The 15,870-nt window shown below is 42.4% G+C and overlaps 1 protein-coding gene across 1 annotated transcript in view; it reads left to right on the top strand.

Moving 5' to 3' along the window:
* Positions 1-15,870, top strand: part of ADCY10 (adenylate cyclase 10) — a 101,435-nt gene that overhangs the window by 50,442 nt on the left and 35,123 nt on the right. Inside the window, exons 17-21 of the mRNA XM_017534172.2 lie at positions 2,012-2,286; positions 4,142-4,278; positions 7,683-7,811; positions 9,286-9,564; positions 9,695-9,985. Coding sequence (XP_017389661.1) covers positions 2,012-2,286; positions 4,142-4,278; positions 7,683-7,811; positions 9,286-9,564; positions 9,695-9,985 — 1,111 coding nt within the window. The remainder of the gene's footprint in view (positions 1-2,011; positions 2,287-4,141; positions 4,279-7,682; positions 7,812-9,285; positions 9,565-9,694; positions 9,986-15,870) is intronic.

The raw sequence follows: 15,870 nt of genomic DNA, 5'->3' as shown, positions 1-15,870 counted from the left end.
CCTCCTGTGTTCAAGTGATTCTCCTGCCTTAGCCTCCCAAGTAGCTGGGACCACAGGCGTGCACCACCACACCTGGCTAGTTTTTGTATTTTTAGTAGAGACGGGGTTTCACCATGTTAGCCAGGCTAGTATCAAATTCCTGACCTCATGATCTGCCCTCCTCAGCCTCCCAAACTCCTGATCTCATGATCTGCCCACCTCAGCTGTGATTACAGGCATGAGCCACCGTGCCCAGCCTGTAAGCTTCTTAAAAACAGAGAGTCTTAACATTTCTGTATCACTATTGATGAGCAATGTGCCTGGTACATAATAAATGATCGAAATAAGCTTGTGGCATTGTATTATATTTGTAATACAGCCTTCTTCTTCTCCGCTTCAGGTCATAGGCAAGAGGACATCAGTAGTTTCTAAATATCAGGCTTTAGACTGTTTGCATCACAAGTATTTACGGGAAGCTCCTTTAAAAATACGGATTTGTGAGTTCTAACTCTGAAGATTAAAAAAATAGGATTTGGATTGGGCCTAGGAATCTATTTAGTTGTTTACTTTTGTTTTAAAACTTTTCAGTTGGTACTGAAGCAGAATCTTGTTTGGAAACCGCTACTAAGGTTGTGCTTTAGGTGCTAACAAGTCTTTGGACCATTAACTATCTGTGTGCCCCTGGCCAAATTACTTAACCTCTCTGTGCCCAAATTTTCTCAGGAAATAGATTCAATAGTACCACTTTATATGGATGTTGTGAGGATTCAATTAGTTAATTATATAAAGAGCATCCTGGAGTGCTTGGAACATAGTAAGTACAATGTAAGTGTTGGGTTTTTTTCCACAATAGAGAGGACCCAATCCTCATTTAAATTGGAAGAAACCAGGCCAATGTTTAATTATTTAATTCATGGTTTTTTTTGTTCCTGCTTTATTCTCTTCAATGTATGAATTATTCATTAGCAAGCCTATCCTAAGATTAAACTTACATTTCTATCTGCCCCATCTTTTTAAAGATACCAGTGAAAATCAAAACAATGCAGTGCTAACCTCCTCACTAACTGTTCTCAGGGTTAGTCAAGGGCTAAGTATTTGGTGACAGAATGGGGCTGTAGGAGTAGACTTACATGTATGTGAACAAGGCAGGTTGTAACACCTTATAACGACTATCAAGCACAAAGAGAAAGAATGGGCTAACCCAATCTCTTCTCAGAGGGAAACAAAAAGCAGGCATTAGCAGTCTGGAGCAGTGAGAACTGGGGAGAGGGTTTTCTCCATTGTGACATAATACACAGTGGTAAGGCAGAGCCTGCTACGCAAGTGGTTGACCCTAAAATGTAGGCTCCATGTTTTGTTTGAGACTGTATTCCCAGTACTTAGAATAGCACCTAACCCTAATAGATGCACAATAAATGCTAAATGAGTGAATAAATACTTCAGACTACTTAGGGAAGGGTAGTCTATATGAGAAAAGGACACGTGATCTGTGTTTTAAGTGTAACACATACCACAGTTCAAACTAGAATAGCATCAGCTGCCCGCAGGGTGAGGACTAGTTTCGTTTAGCACCTAGCCCAGCAGGGGTGGTCAGTAAGCATGTGTTGAATACATATTGGTTGAATAAATGTCAAGCAGATTTCCCCAGGAGAACTTCATTGTTCAATAGATTTAAATGACTCGTAATTAAGAAATCAGTTCTTCTTATATAATGGGCACTTTCAGTTGGCTTTTGCGAGTACCCCTAAAATCCCATCTATCCTACAAATCTGCACTATCTTTACACAAAGTTTTGACCAAGTAAGAGTCCATTCCAGCCAGCTCTGTCCAAATAGCCACAAATTCTAAGTTAATGGAATATAAATTAATGCAAAGTTACCGGAAAGAAAAGACTGAACTTAGCTAGTGCTTTCGCTGCATCATAAGAAAACCACGAAACTCAATGGATACATATACATACCTGTACACATGTAAAAAAAAAAAAACCTGACACCCTATAGTGTTTCTTTTTCTATTTCTCTATCCTGTCCAGATAGTAAAAGAGGAAAGGATTATTTTTATCATTGATGAGGCCCAATATGTGGATCCGACCTCCTGGGCATTTATGGAGAAGCTTATCCGGACTGTTCCTATCTTCATCATTATGTCCCTGTGTCCCTTCGTTGAAATTCCCTGTGCAGCTGCCACTGCCATAATGAAGAACAGGAACACCACCTACATCACCATTGGTCCAATACAGCCTGATGACATCTGCACCAAGGTCTGTCTTTACCTCAATGTAAGCAGCATCTCCAACGAACTGGACTCGTAAGTAACCTCTTTCTATTCTGAACTCGACATGTGCATTCATTCCCTGGGTCCAGGCTTCATCAGATTTCTTAGTGTGTGTCTTGAAGTGTGTATTTCAGTATCTTTTCTGGCCCCACCATTTGTTTTTGTTTTTTTGAGAACAAAGTCTCACTCTGTTGCCGAGGCTGGAGTGTGACGGTTCAATCCTCTTTCTCCTAGGTTCAAGTGTCTCCTGCCTCAGCGTCCCAAGTAGCTGGACTTACAGGCATGTGCCACCATACCCAGCTAATTTTGTATTTTTAGTAGAGATGGGGTTTCTCCTTGTTGGTCAGGCTGGTCTCGAACTCCTGACCTCAGGTGATCTGATGCCTCGGCCTCCCAAAGTGCTGGGATTACAGGTGTGAGCCACTGTGCCTGGCCAGCCCCATCTTTTAAAAATTTTTTCTTTTCCTTTTTTCTTTTGAGACAGGGTCTCGCTCTGTCACCCAGGCTGGAGTGTGGTGGTACCATCATGGCTCACTGTAGCCTCAACCTCCTGGGCTCAAGCCATCCTCCTCTCTCAGTTTTCCAACTAGCTAGGACTACAGGTGTGCACCCTGGGTAACTTTTTGATTTCTGTAGAAATGGGGTCTTGCAGTGTTGCCCAGGCTGGTCTTGAATTCCTGGACTCAAGCAATTCTTTTCTCAGCCTCCCAAGATGCTGATATTACAGGCGTGAGCCACTATGTTTGGCCTGGTCCACCTTTTGAAGGGGCCATTCATAATGCTTGGTAGGATAGATGTTGCTCACCTTTTCCATGTTGTCTCCCTGTTACGCCTTCTCAAACTTTGCTTAGTGGGTTTATTTCACTTTCATCATGGGGGGTATGGGTATACTCACTTTAACATACAGTGACTACGAGCATTGTCATGGGCAAGAGACAGGAAAGCCTTAAAGACCACGACCTGCAACTAAGCAAGGTCTTACCTGGCTGACAATGGTGTGGTCTGGTATTCGTGCTCTCCATCTATGGCAGAGTGGAAAGCTGATTCACTGGTGAGTTGTCTCTGAGCTTTTCAGTGATTCCTCTCCTGGGGTCTTGACAGCAGTCACCTTAATTAACAACATAGACAGTGTTTCTTCTTTAGCTGGCTGTTTACAACCCATCTTAGTATCTGCAATGAGGTTGTTGCTTCTGGAAGAAAGATGTCTTAGACAAAGGCTCATTTAAGATAACTCCAGGCACAATTTTGGCCCTTTTTTTTTTTTTTTGGAGACAGAGTCTTACTCTGTTACTCTGTCACTCAGGCTGGAGTGCAGTGGCGGGATCTTGGCTCACTGCAACCTCCTCCTCCCAGGTTCAAGTGATTCTCCTGTCTCAGCCTCCCAAGTGGCTTAGTCTACAGGCACCTGCCACCACGCCTGGCTAATTTTTTGTATTTTTAGTAGAGACGGGGTTTCACCATGTTAGCCAAGATGGTCTCGATCTCCTGACCTCATGATCCGCCCACCTCGGCCTCCCAAAGTGCTAGGATTACAGGCATGAGCCACCGTGCCTGGTCTCTCTCTGTTTAAATTATATAAAACGCATATATCTTTCCAAAGCCAAAAAGGTATATCCTCAGTCTTGCTTCCCTCCCTATCCTATAAGTAACCATTTGGATTTTTGGCTTATCCTTCCAATGTCTCTTTTAAAAAATATAAAGTACACTTATTGCGTACACACATCAGTGAAATAAAAAGTTAAAAAAGCAATGCCTCAAAATGGAAAACAAACAGAAACAAACGAAGAATGAGAAGAAATTATTTTCAAGTGATTGAGAAAACTCAAATGTTTTTCCTTCCTAAAAGATCTATCTTCAATGTAAACAGATTGCCTTGTTTTCACTACAGGTACCTGGTGGAGAAAAGCGGTGGGATTCCATTTTACTGTGAAGAATTGCTTAAAAGCCTAGAACATCACAATGTACTCCTTTTCCAACAAATGGAATCAGAGGAAAAGACAAATATGACCTGGAATAGCCTGTTTGGTAAGTCCGGTGTCGATGGTTCTTTTTTACTCTGTTCTGCGTGACTTAAGTCTTTATTCAGAGAAGGTAGAAAGAATGAGCTATTTCACAGGCTGCTTCCTGTAGAGTCAGAGTGTTCTGGGGAACCAAGAATTATTGGATCTGATATACCAGATTGTAAGAGAACTTAACATTGCCTGGGACTCACTGGACTGGGCTAAAGAATGTATAAATATGGTCAGGCACGGCAGCACATGCCTGAATCTCAGCACCTTGGGAGGCCAAGGCGGGCGGATCACTTGAGATCAGAAGTTCAAGACCAGCCTGGCCAACATGGTGAAACCCGTCTGTACTAAAAATACAAAAATTAGCCAGGTGTGGTGGTGAGCACCTGTAATCCCAGCTACTTCAGAGGCTGAGGCAGGAGAATCACTTGAGCCCGAGAGGCAGGGGTTGAAGTGAGCCAAGATGGTGCCACTGCACTCCAGCCTGGGCAACAGAGTGAGACTCAATCTCAAAAACAAAATATGTAACTATAGTAGAAATGACAGAACACTGACAAATCTTAAGGCCCAGAACTGAAGGTCAGCTTCATTATTATCTTCAAAAAAACCTTTCCTTTCTTGCTAGAGGTAAAATTTCTACTACAAAGTAAGTTATCAACAAAGATCCCATGCTATAGAAATGTACACAGGAATGAAATTTGAGGTGATGGCATAAAGGAGACCATTTGGAATTTTTAGGAAAATAATTTTAGTGCAGGGAGAAGGGCGGGGGCCAGAGGATGGGGTAAGAATACAAGATAGAAAGTAGAGGATCAAGGCTATAGCAAATGGGGCAAAGGCTGACAACAGGCGAATCTGAGTGAAGAGTACACTGTTGCCTATCACCCTTTTATTTCTTTCACACAACTTAATTACATTATGAGATTATCCTATTTATTTATCGATTGTTTAATGTTTGTCTCCCATCAGAATGGGAGTTCTGTGAGGCAGGGAGTCTTGTGCTCTCCTGAATCCCCAGTCCTAGGAAGAGTCATAGTACCTAGAGGCACTCAGTCAATACTAGTTGAGTGATGGAAAGAATAATTGTGTCAGTGCTAGGTCCTGGAAGGGGAAATAAGCATGAGAGAGCACGCAACACATTGTACCTTTGAGCCCCACCCTCCTATTCCCAACACACACACACACACACACACACACACACACACACACACACACACGACCCCTTTTTTGGTATGCTACCCTACCTTGGCTTCCTGTACCCCATATTCCTCCCATTCTCCTCTCTCACCTCTCTGACCAGTCCTCAGATGCTCCTTGGCTCTCTTCCTGGGTCTACTCCTCCTGGGAGGACATTCTTCAAGTTCTATCCTTAACCCTCTCCTTTTGCTACCTTTCTAGAATTGGAAACAACTCTTTCCCCAGTAGTTTTCATTTATTCATCTACTTCTCAGCCTGTGTGTGTGTGTGGATTCTCCAACCCTAACCTCACCCTTAATTCCACACTTATTTCCAATTGCCCATTGAACTATTCCACAGATTCCCTTGCACTTAATACATCTAAAACTTCATGCACTATCCTCCCTCTCAACCACCCCTCCCTCTGTACTCCATGTCTCTGTCACTTCTATCACTGTCTTGTTTAGGCCTCGTTTCCTCTATATCTTTAGTACTTGCTTTCTCCTTGCTGAACCGCTTACCTGGTTCTATCCATCCTCACTTCTTGACATTCCATTGTCATAGCTCCTTACATAGTCTTCCCTGTCCTAGTCTCTGGCCTTTCCTATATGCTGCTTCCAGTACTACCTTTCTAAATATGGCTGGTTGGATTACTACTATCTCCTCTTTGGAAATCTGTGATCTTTCCCTGTTGTCTATAAAGTCCAGTCTTCAAAGTATGGGGTTTAATGCCCTCCATGCTCTGTTCCCAAACTAACTCTCCGAACACATGTCCCACAGTAGCACTTTAGCCACGTTGGGCCACTCCATTCCCCTAACTCACTAAGTACTCTGAAGCTCCTGTGCCTTTGCGTTGTCCTCTCTGCCACTTTCCTCTTAGAATATCTCCTCATCCTTCAAAGATCAATCAAAATACTTCCTCCTCTGTCAAGCCTTTCTGAATCCACCATGTCTGATTTAATTGTTATTTTCTGTTCCCTCAATATGTTACTCTTTGCTCTTCAGCTCTTAAGTCACTCATCCTGGTGTTATAATTAGTTACTTATATATCGGTCTCCGTAGATTTTTAAGCCTCTTGAGGGCTAGAAGCATGCGTTATTCATGTTTATAGCCTTCACTGGATATGATGCACAGAAAGTCCTTAATAAATATGTCCTGTATTGAGTTGAAATCTCTGATGCTTACTGTTTGTGCCCAGTCACATGGCACTCATTTACTGCCTGGCAGTCTAGCTCTTTGTGTACATGACTTAGAGCTCCAGGAAATAAGGAACTTGGTTTTATTCACCTTCCTATTTCCACCTCACCTAGAACAGTCTTGCAGCTACCAAGGACTACATGAATGGCTTAAGGAAGAGGAAAATCATGCATTTTGGAGTACTAGGAAACCAAACTACTAGGCATATTTACTATTCAAACTTCATAATTTAAAATATCTTTCTGATAGCAGCCATGTCTTAATTAGAGTACAGTGCTCCACAGAACGTGTTTGTATCTGAGTGTGGGTATGTAAATCTATACATACAAATATATGTTACTGTATACTGTAATACATTCTGATAATCTGTGAATCAAATGTTTGTAAAACCTTATATCCTATGGAAGACATAATCTGTGAATCAAATGTTTGTAAAACCTTATATCCTATGGAAGACATCAATAGTTAGTGCCAATTCTTTAGTTTGGGCAGGGCTAGCAGAGGGAGACAAAAACATTTTTGAGTACATCTAAATTTTCATAAATCAGTTTTACTTAAAACAGGGTTCCAGGGGCCCGGTGCGGTGTGGCTCACACCTGTAATCTCAGAACTTTAGGAGGCCGAAGCAGGCAGATCACTTGAGGTCAGGAGTTCAAGACCAGCCTGGCCAACATGGTGAAACCTGTATCTACAAAAATTAGCCAGGCATAGTGGTGGGCACCTGTAATCCCAGCTACTCGGGAGGCTAAGGCAGGAGAATCACTTGGAACTGGGAAGTGGAGGTTGCAGTGAACCAAGATTGCACCACTGCACTCCAGCCTGGGCAACAGAGACTCCATCTCAAAAAAATAAATAAAAATGTAAAAACCCAAGGTTTCTAGAATATTTGATGAGCCACGCTTCCTCACATGAGATCTGTCTCAAAGCTCATTAGAAAATCTCTGCCCACGCTTTCTCACATGAGATCTGTCTCAAAGCTCATTAGAAAATCAGACCTTGTAAGACAGGATAATGACTCAACTTTCCTTCCCTTTTGTACCCCTGTAGACACTTTCATTAAGCCAACAGAGAAGTTAAAAATGTTTACTTCCCATAGTGATAGGAATTGTGAAGAAGTCTGTCACCTCGCAAGTGGGGTCAGATTGAAAAACATGTCACCCCCAGCGTCATTAAAAGGTAAGAAAATCTGACCTGGTATTTATTTTCTAGTTCCTAAACTCCACTTTGGCTTTCTCTAGAATGTCTGTTTTTAAAAGGAAAAAGAAAAACAGCAACACGGGTTGTTTGTTTGCTCTGTACTGAAGCAGTGAGAAGGCTTCAGGGTAGGCTTGGCTTTTCTTCTCATTAAGAGCCATCTTTCCCCCAATCTGCATAAAAGAATGAAGTATTGTACATTTTCAATTCAACAGAAACCAAATAATGAGGGAGAAAATATAATACTGAGATATTTCCTGCCATCTACTTTTATGAGAAAGAAATGGCAAGAGTTTTATATGAAAGATGTATTATTATTCTTTTAAAGAAAAATGACTTTCAAGGAATGTTTTAGTATGAACTCAACTCTAATTCCTGCCATCCATAAGCAACTTTAAATGTTTAGAAAGACGGCCTAGGGACATCTCAAGGTCCTCAATCTTTAAAAGAATGGCATTTATGTTTTGTTCACTGTGTCTACTAATATAAGAAGGTGGTGGCTCACACCTGTAATTCCAGCACTTTGGGAGACCGAGGCAGGTGTATCACCTGAGGTCAGGAGTTCGAGACGAGCCTGGCCAACATGGTTAAACCCCATCTATCCAAAAAATACAAAAAATTAGACGGGCATGGTGGAGAGTGTCTGTAATCCCAGCAACTCGGGAGGCTAAGGCAAGAGAATCACTTGAATCTGGGAGGCGGAGGTTGCAGTGGGCCGAGATGGCACCATTGCACTCCAGCCTGGGCAACAAGAGTGAAACATCGTCAAAACAAACCAGACAGACAGAAAGACAGAAAAAAGGAAGGAAGGAAGGAAGGAAGAAGGTGAACTAGCTTAGGCTTCTACTTTGTTCTTTGGAGAAGTTGAAAAGTTCCAATTTTGTCCCTAACAGAAGGATATCCTGGTCAAAATGTCCAGGAAGCCACATGAGCTATGATACTCAAGCTTAGATGAAAAGTTGGGATAGGAGCTGTGAACTCTGACACTTGGTTATGACTCAGAGATGATAATGTATGTCATGAGAATACATAAATTTTTAGGGAAAATAGAAGCTAGGAGTTTCTAGGAGGAAGAGGGGCCAGAGAAGAAGATAGAAGCATCAGTGGAGGAAGGCACAGGAATGGCAGGCCCTGCTCCTTCTGAAAACAGTGATTACAATGTCCTCTCCTCTCCTCAAACATGCTTGTCACACTTTAGCACAAAATCAGAACACCATGTAATCGATCTCAATTTTGTCAGGTCATTGTGCCATGTGTCTTTCCAGGCCATACGCCTGCATCTTCAGTACTCCCAGTACAAGTGCTATCCACAGATTAGGTGCTAAACAAATACTTCTTTTGACTTAGCTTGTCTGAGTTTCTTTCAACAAGAACTGTAGAGCAGGATGGTTGTCCACCTCTTGCATTTGATAAAGACAAATAACTAGCTCTCTACTGTGTGGCCTTCTACCTGCAGAAATCTCTCTGGTTCAGCTGGATAGCATGAGCCTTCCCCACCAAATGCTGGTGAGATGTGCTGCCATCATTGGCGTGACCTTCACTACTGAGCTGTTGTTTGAGATACTCCCCTGTTGGAATATGAAGATGATGATCAAGGCCCTGGCAACCCTAGTAGAGTCTAATATTTTTTATTGTTTCCGGACTGGCAAGGAGCTTCAAACAGCTCTGAAACAGAACGAGGCCTCATTTGAGGTGCATTATCGCTCCTTGTCTCTGAGGCCCAGTGAAGGGATGGGTGAGTAGCACCTGGAGTGACCTAATTTCCCTTAAGACCCACCTAGATCAAAGAATTGACCTATATTAGGTAGAAGGGGCTGATCTGTTGCCCACTGCCTGGCTAATCTGTTGGCCACTGCTCTCTCTAGATCACGAGGAAGAGGAAGAGCTTCGTGAACTGCAGAGCGAAGTGATCGAGTGCCACATCATCCGATTCTGTAGTCCTATCATGCAGAAGACAGCCTATGAGCTGTGGCTCAACGAACAGAGAAAAGCCATGCATTTGAAATGTGCCCGCTTTTTAGAAGAAAATGCCCACAGATGTGACCACTGCCGAAGCAGAGACTTCATTCCCTATCACCACCTTACAGTGAATATTCGGCTCAACACTTTAGACATGGATGCTGTTAAAAAGATGGCTAAGTCTCATGGATTTCAAAGTAACCTATTTCATTTTAATATTATCCTAACTGTTCTTGGGAAATCTAGAGACTAAGATCTAGAAGGAGTACGTGTGGACCTTGAGGGTTCCAAGACTCTTAGGGGCTTGGGCACAAAGAATGATGAGACCTCAGCAGCCTAGGCCAATGGGGAAGAGAAGAGTATGGGAATGTACCTGTATCGAGTCTAGCAGAACCAATCTCACTATGAGACTGTCAGGGAGGGTTTGGGGATAGGGGCTCTGGCAAAACAGGGTGTGACCAGAGCTCAAAAGAAAATATCCCGCTTAATTCACATTAAGGGATGAAATCCAAAGAGCCTGGGTAGGGGGGTACAATCTGACATGGTGACATGTTTCTTGGTAGATAAGAATATTGTTGCTTTGTTGGTCTAGTTTGAAACAGGTTCCAGTGGGAAAAGAATATGAGTGTGAGAGAATTAGCCAGGGCTAAGCAGGTCAAGGCTCCAGAAAAGAGAACTTGGTTTCAGGGCAGAAATTCAAGATCATCTGAGAAGCAAATGTAAAAAAACTTACAAACCGGTAACACCAACCAGCCATGTGACCTGAGAAAACAAAGCAGAGGATTCAAGGGATGTAAGTACCCAAAGACTCAGTCACTGCAGGCATGATGGGTGTCAGACATAGAGCTGCAACACCAATTCTAGCCCCCATTCATGGTGGCCAGGGAGCCTCTAATGGGCTGCCTACCATGGTCAGAGGACCTTGGTGATTATGGCTAAATCTGGTTGGGAAAGCAGAGGCTACAAGTAGAGGGCTCCTATATTATAAGGATATTAAAAATCAGGAACAAATGTATCTAAACTGCCTAGCACATAGCAGGTACAAAATAAATTTTTTCCTCACTCGTTCTTTATTTCATGTGCATTCTCTCTGGATCCTCATATCAACCCTTTAAGGTTGATGAGGATTTTTATTGTATAGATTTTAAAAATTGTGGTTCTGGAAGCTTAACTTAACCAATACCACAGAACGAGTGGCAGCCTGTATTCAATCTGCCATCAGTCTAATTCCTGAGCTCCCCTAAAGGTGGGGTTGGACTTTTAGAAAATACTTGCCAGAAGATAGGCAGTTCATACACACAGCATTACATAGAAATCAGAGGGTGAGAAAGTTGCGGCTTTGCACAGTGGGATGAGCATGTTGTTGAAACCGCACTAACATTTGTCCATCTCTTTTTGGAAAAGAGGAATCAGGCTGTAGGTTCAGAGCCTTAAGAACTAGACTCTGAAGATTTCTAGTACTCCAAGAGCTTGAGTACAAAGAGGACAAGACTTCAGCAATAGTCTCACCCCCGCTGGGGCAGGGAAGATGTCAGGGGAGTATACACCTACTTAAGTCTAGTTCTATTACTAGGGTCTATTAAATTTTCCCTTGTGGGTTGTAGTTTTCCAAAATTGGAAATATTATCACAAAAGTGGTATGTGTGTAACCTGCTGACATTGTAATTTGTGCCGAAGCACCAAGATACAATGAATGCTGCAATCCAAAGTGAGGCAGTGGATATACAGAATTTACAAAGGAAATAGCTGAGAATCAATTATAATCTTGGATCCTTTGCCCAGATCTAAGACATAGGAATGAGGAAGAGTATGTAGAGGGCCAGGATTTGTGAAAAGATCTCTTTGGTGAGAACTGATGAGGTGCTGTGTGCCCTTCTCAAGTGAGTTGTTTACTTCATCACCTCAAACCTAGTGAGGCGTCTTCCTTAGAATCAGAGGACACAACACAGGGGCCTGCCTCATGCCTAAGAAGGTTGAAGTGGCCTGTGGCTGCATTGGGATCAAGCTGCCATCCCAGACTATGGGAAAGGATGTGTGAGGGTTTCTTATGGATCAGATATAACCCACCTGGGAGAAACAGCCAGTCTTGAACCATTTTAAGTTCTTTCCAGAGTGCCCTTGGGAGGGTGAGAAGACCCCTGGGTGTGGACTGCTAGAACAAGACAGGGGTAAGTGGGGGCAGACTGTGGAGCACTGGGATGTGCTGCCTGAATCAAGGAAGCTTCAGTGAAGGATCCCACACAGGACCCCATTCAAAGAACCAATGAAAGTATCAGTAGGAGATGAAATGATGGAAAGAGATGAGGGAAAGAGGAAAGAATATTTGACTGTGTGGGGTGAGTCATACATATACACATATACAAACATACACATGTACATACACATACGTATACATAGATGTATTTTTTGGTAGACTGATGTTTTATTTTGGGGGATAAACTAAGCTAAAAGAAGCTGACAGCTAGAAGATAGGTCAGTTTGAGCAGCTGCCCTTGAGCAGGCTGACTAGGGTCATCAAAGCAAACAATTTCAGTTATTTGCAGATTCTCCAATCAACTGGTAGTTCAGCTCTGGAGCATATGTGACCAAACGTCTCTGAATAATGTTTGCTGGTATTTCCTATATCAGCACCTCCACCATAGTCAGGCCATGGCTCTACTATTTCTCTTGTCAGAATTTTTCACCTGTTCAGAAGGCTATCAACTAGACAAACTTTAGAGACTTTAAATTTCCTAAACATTGCATTATAAAACGATAATCCCATGCTCCTCTGTCCCACACACCTTCAGTAGTTCCAGTTAGGGGCAAACATTTTTAACTTAGCTGTTCTTTCTAGTTATTACCTCCATATACTAAATGGTGTATTAATATTGCTTTTGATTTTTTAAAAAATCAAATTCTGACTTGTTTTCTGGCTATGGCAGATGAGGATTTAACTTTGTTATACCACTCCTCAGCCCCTCTCCCCTATATTGTTATATAACTGGCATTAGATAAATCAATGAAGTGTTTACATTAAGACTGTATAAATGTTGTCCATTACAAGCCAAGCAATACACTGTGAATAGATTTAACAAATGTTTTTCCTAGGGAACTTTTTTGCAATGTCTTCCTTAAAATATCCTGCTTCAACCTATCCTAGACAGATACTCTATCCATTATCCTTGAATCTCCCAAAGCGTAGAGTATAATCTTTAGGCAATACTGGTCAAGGACATGATTGGAACCAAGTGCAGTGGCTCATGCTTGTAATCCCAGCACTTTGGGAAGCTGAGGTGGAGGGATCACTTGAAGCCAGGAGTTCAAGACCAGCCTGGACAACAAACTGAGACTCTGTCTCTACAAAAAACTAAAAATAAAAAAATTAGCCAGACATGGTGGCGTACATCTATAGTCTCTCAGGAAGTTGAGGTGGGAGAATCTCTTGAGCCCAGGAGTTCAAGGATGCAGTGAGCTGTGATCATGGCCAATGCTCTCCCCAAAAGGCAAAAAAAAAAAAAGACATAATTGCAAGAGATTCAGGGCCACTGCATTATGTGTGAATCAGTTAGGGAGAAAGCTAGTAGCTGGTTCCCTTTCAATTCTCTTTTGATCCTCACGTCCTTCTTAAGAAATGTTATTTTCTGAGCCTTGATTCAATCCAAGGGTTTAACCTCCTGGGCGCTGTCCTTCAGCCTCTTCCACCTATTTCATCAATGACTATTCTTACTCTTCTACAAATATGTTGAAATTTCATTCAGCATCTCATTTACTCATTCCACAATTATTTATCGGGTTCCTACTATGTACCAGGTACTGCTTACTGCCCTAGGCATCTGAGATGCATTGGTGTACAAAACAGCATTCTGTTGGGGAAAAGTAGACAGTGGAGAACAAAGACATAATAAAGAAAGAAATTTCTGGGTGCAGTGGTTCATGCCTGTGATCCCAGTGGCTTTGAGGGCTTGAGGCCAACAGCTCAAGACCAGCCTGGGCAGGATAGCAAGACCCCATCTCTTAAAAAAAAATTAGCCAGGTGTGATGGCTTGTGCTTGTAGTCCAAGTTACTCAGGAGTGTTGCTTGAGTCTGAAAGTTTAAGACTTCAGTAAGCTATGTTCACACTACTATACTCCAGCCTAAGTGACAGAGCAAGACCCCAACTCTTAAAAAAAAAAAAAAAAAAAAAGGCTGGGCGTGGTGGCTCACTACTGTAATCCCAGCACTTTGGGAAGCTGAGGTGGGCAGATCACGAGGTCAGAAGTTCGAGATCAGTCAGGCCAACATAGTGAAACCCCATTTCTACTAAAAATACAAAAAATTAGCCAGGTGTGGTGGTGTGTGCCCATAATCCCAACTACTCAGGAGGCTGAGGCAGGAGAATCACATGAACCTAGGAGGCAGAGGTTGCAGTGAGCCGAGATTATGCCGTTGCACTTCAGCCTGGGCAACAGTGTGAGACTCTGTCTCAAAAAAAAAAAAAAATTAAATGGTATAAGTGACAAATCCCATGGAGAAAAACAGAAAGGGTAGTACAAGGGAGATTAGGAGCACAGAGTCATTTGGGTGCCTTCCCTGCAAAGCAAGATCCATGTAAAGACAGAGGAAGCAAGGGATTTTGCTGTGTGAGTGGCTGAGGAAGACTATTCTACGCAGAGGGGTAGCTAGTGCAGTGACCCTAAGACAGGAGCGTGGCCCTTCCATTCTATAGATTTTGAATTTACGCTTTTAAAGATAATTTTATTATTCCCAGACACAGTAGCTCACCTGTAATCCCAGCATTTTGAGAGGCTGAGACAGGTGGATTGCTTGAGCTCAAGAGTTCAAGACCAGCCTGAGAAGCATGACGAAATCCCCTCTCTACAAAAAAAAAAAAAAAAAAAAAAAAAAAAAAACCCCTAAAAAAAAAAAAAAAAAAAAAAAAAAAAAAAATTAGCTGGGTGTGGTGGTAGGTATCTGCAGTCCCAGCTACTCAGGAGGCTGAGGTTGGAAGATCACTTGAGCCAGGGAGGTTGAGGCTGCAGTGAGCTATGATAGCACCACTACACTACAGCCTGAGTGACAGAACAAGACCCTGTCTAAAACAAACAACATCATTTTATTCTCATTTAGCCGGGTAAAATGTCCTGAACTTGGGGAGACAGAAGATAAACCCAGGAGGTAGTCTGACATCTTGAACCTGAAGTCTTATTTCTACTTCTTTGAAACCACAAGGTGGGCAAGTGTTATCTTTGCTTTTCTCTTCTTTTGAGAACCTACAGGCATTTTATATCCCTTTCTCTTTTGATTTTTATAGATTCTCCTTGTAGTAGGAAACTCTTAATATAGTATCTCCTTTGTAAATGAAAAAAATAAGAATCAAAAATAATATGATCTGGCCAGGTACAGTGGCTCATGCCTATAATCCCAGCACTTTGGAAGGCTGAGGCAGGTGGATCACTTGAGGTCAGGAGTTCAAGACCAGCTTGACCAACATGATCAAATACTGAGACCAGCTCAGCTGTAGAGACCCCCACCCGGGGGGCACGGAAGGAATTGAGAAGTAGACACCCAGATAGAACAACAAAGTGGGACTATCCAGGGGGCCAACAGCCTTCCGAGCTGAGAGCCTCAGGGGACTGATAGCATTTTGGGCTGAGGGCCTAGAGTAGACTCTGACACACATAGTTATTCTCTTTGAACAGGTGATTATTAACACATGTTTGGTATTTTCTCATAACACAAAAATAAACCAGGTAGGCAGCTGGTGCCCACTTACCACTGATCGTAGACAAACTAAAAAGTATTCTCCATGGGGGTAGGGGGAGCAGGGTCACACATCCTGCACTTAAAGAATTGTTTTAACTGGTGTATGATATTTATATATTGTCCTGCCACTTCAGAATGCCCCAAATAGTTTTGCACTTGGAGGGGTTTAGCTAGGTTTTCCCTGCCATTGTTTTTTCTAGCAAACAATAAATGCTATCATACACTCAGCATTTCTCAGCAATTGTACACTTAGCTTTGTCAAAACAAGGGGGATAATGTTGAGAAATGCAAGGTGAGGAAGCACAGCTTTATCTTGGTGAACTATTTCTCAGAGGATTTGGGATCCACACCTGCAGA

Source organism: Cebus imitator, unplaced genomic scaffold (assembly GCF_001604975.1).
Source record: "Cebus imitator isolate Cc_AM_T3 unplaced genomic scaffold, Cebus_imitator-1.0 Scaffold84, whole genome shotgun sequence".
NCBI classification, from domain to species: Eukaryota; Metazoa; Chordata; class Mammalia; order Primates; family Cebidae; genus Cebus; species Cebus imitator.
The sequence above is the reverse complement of the archived record's forward strand: the minus strand, read 5'-3'. Positions and strand labels throughout refer to the sequence as shown.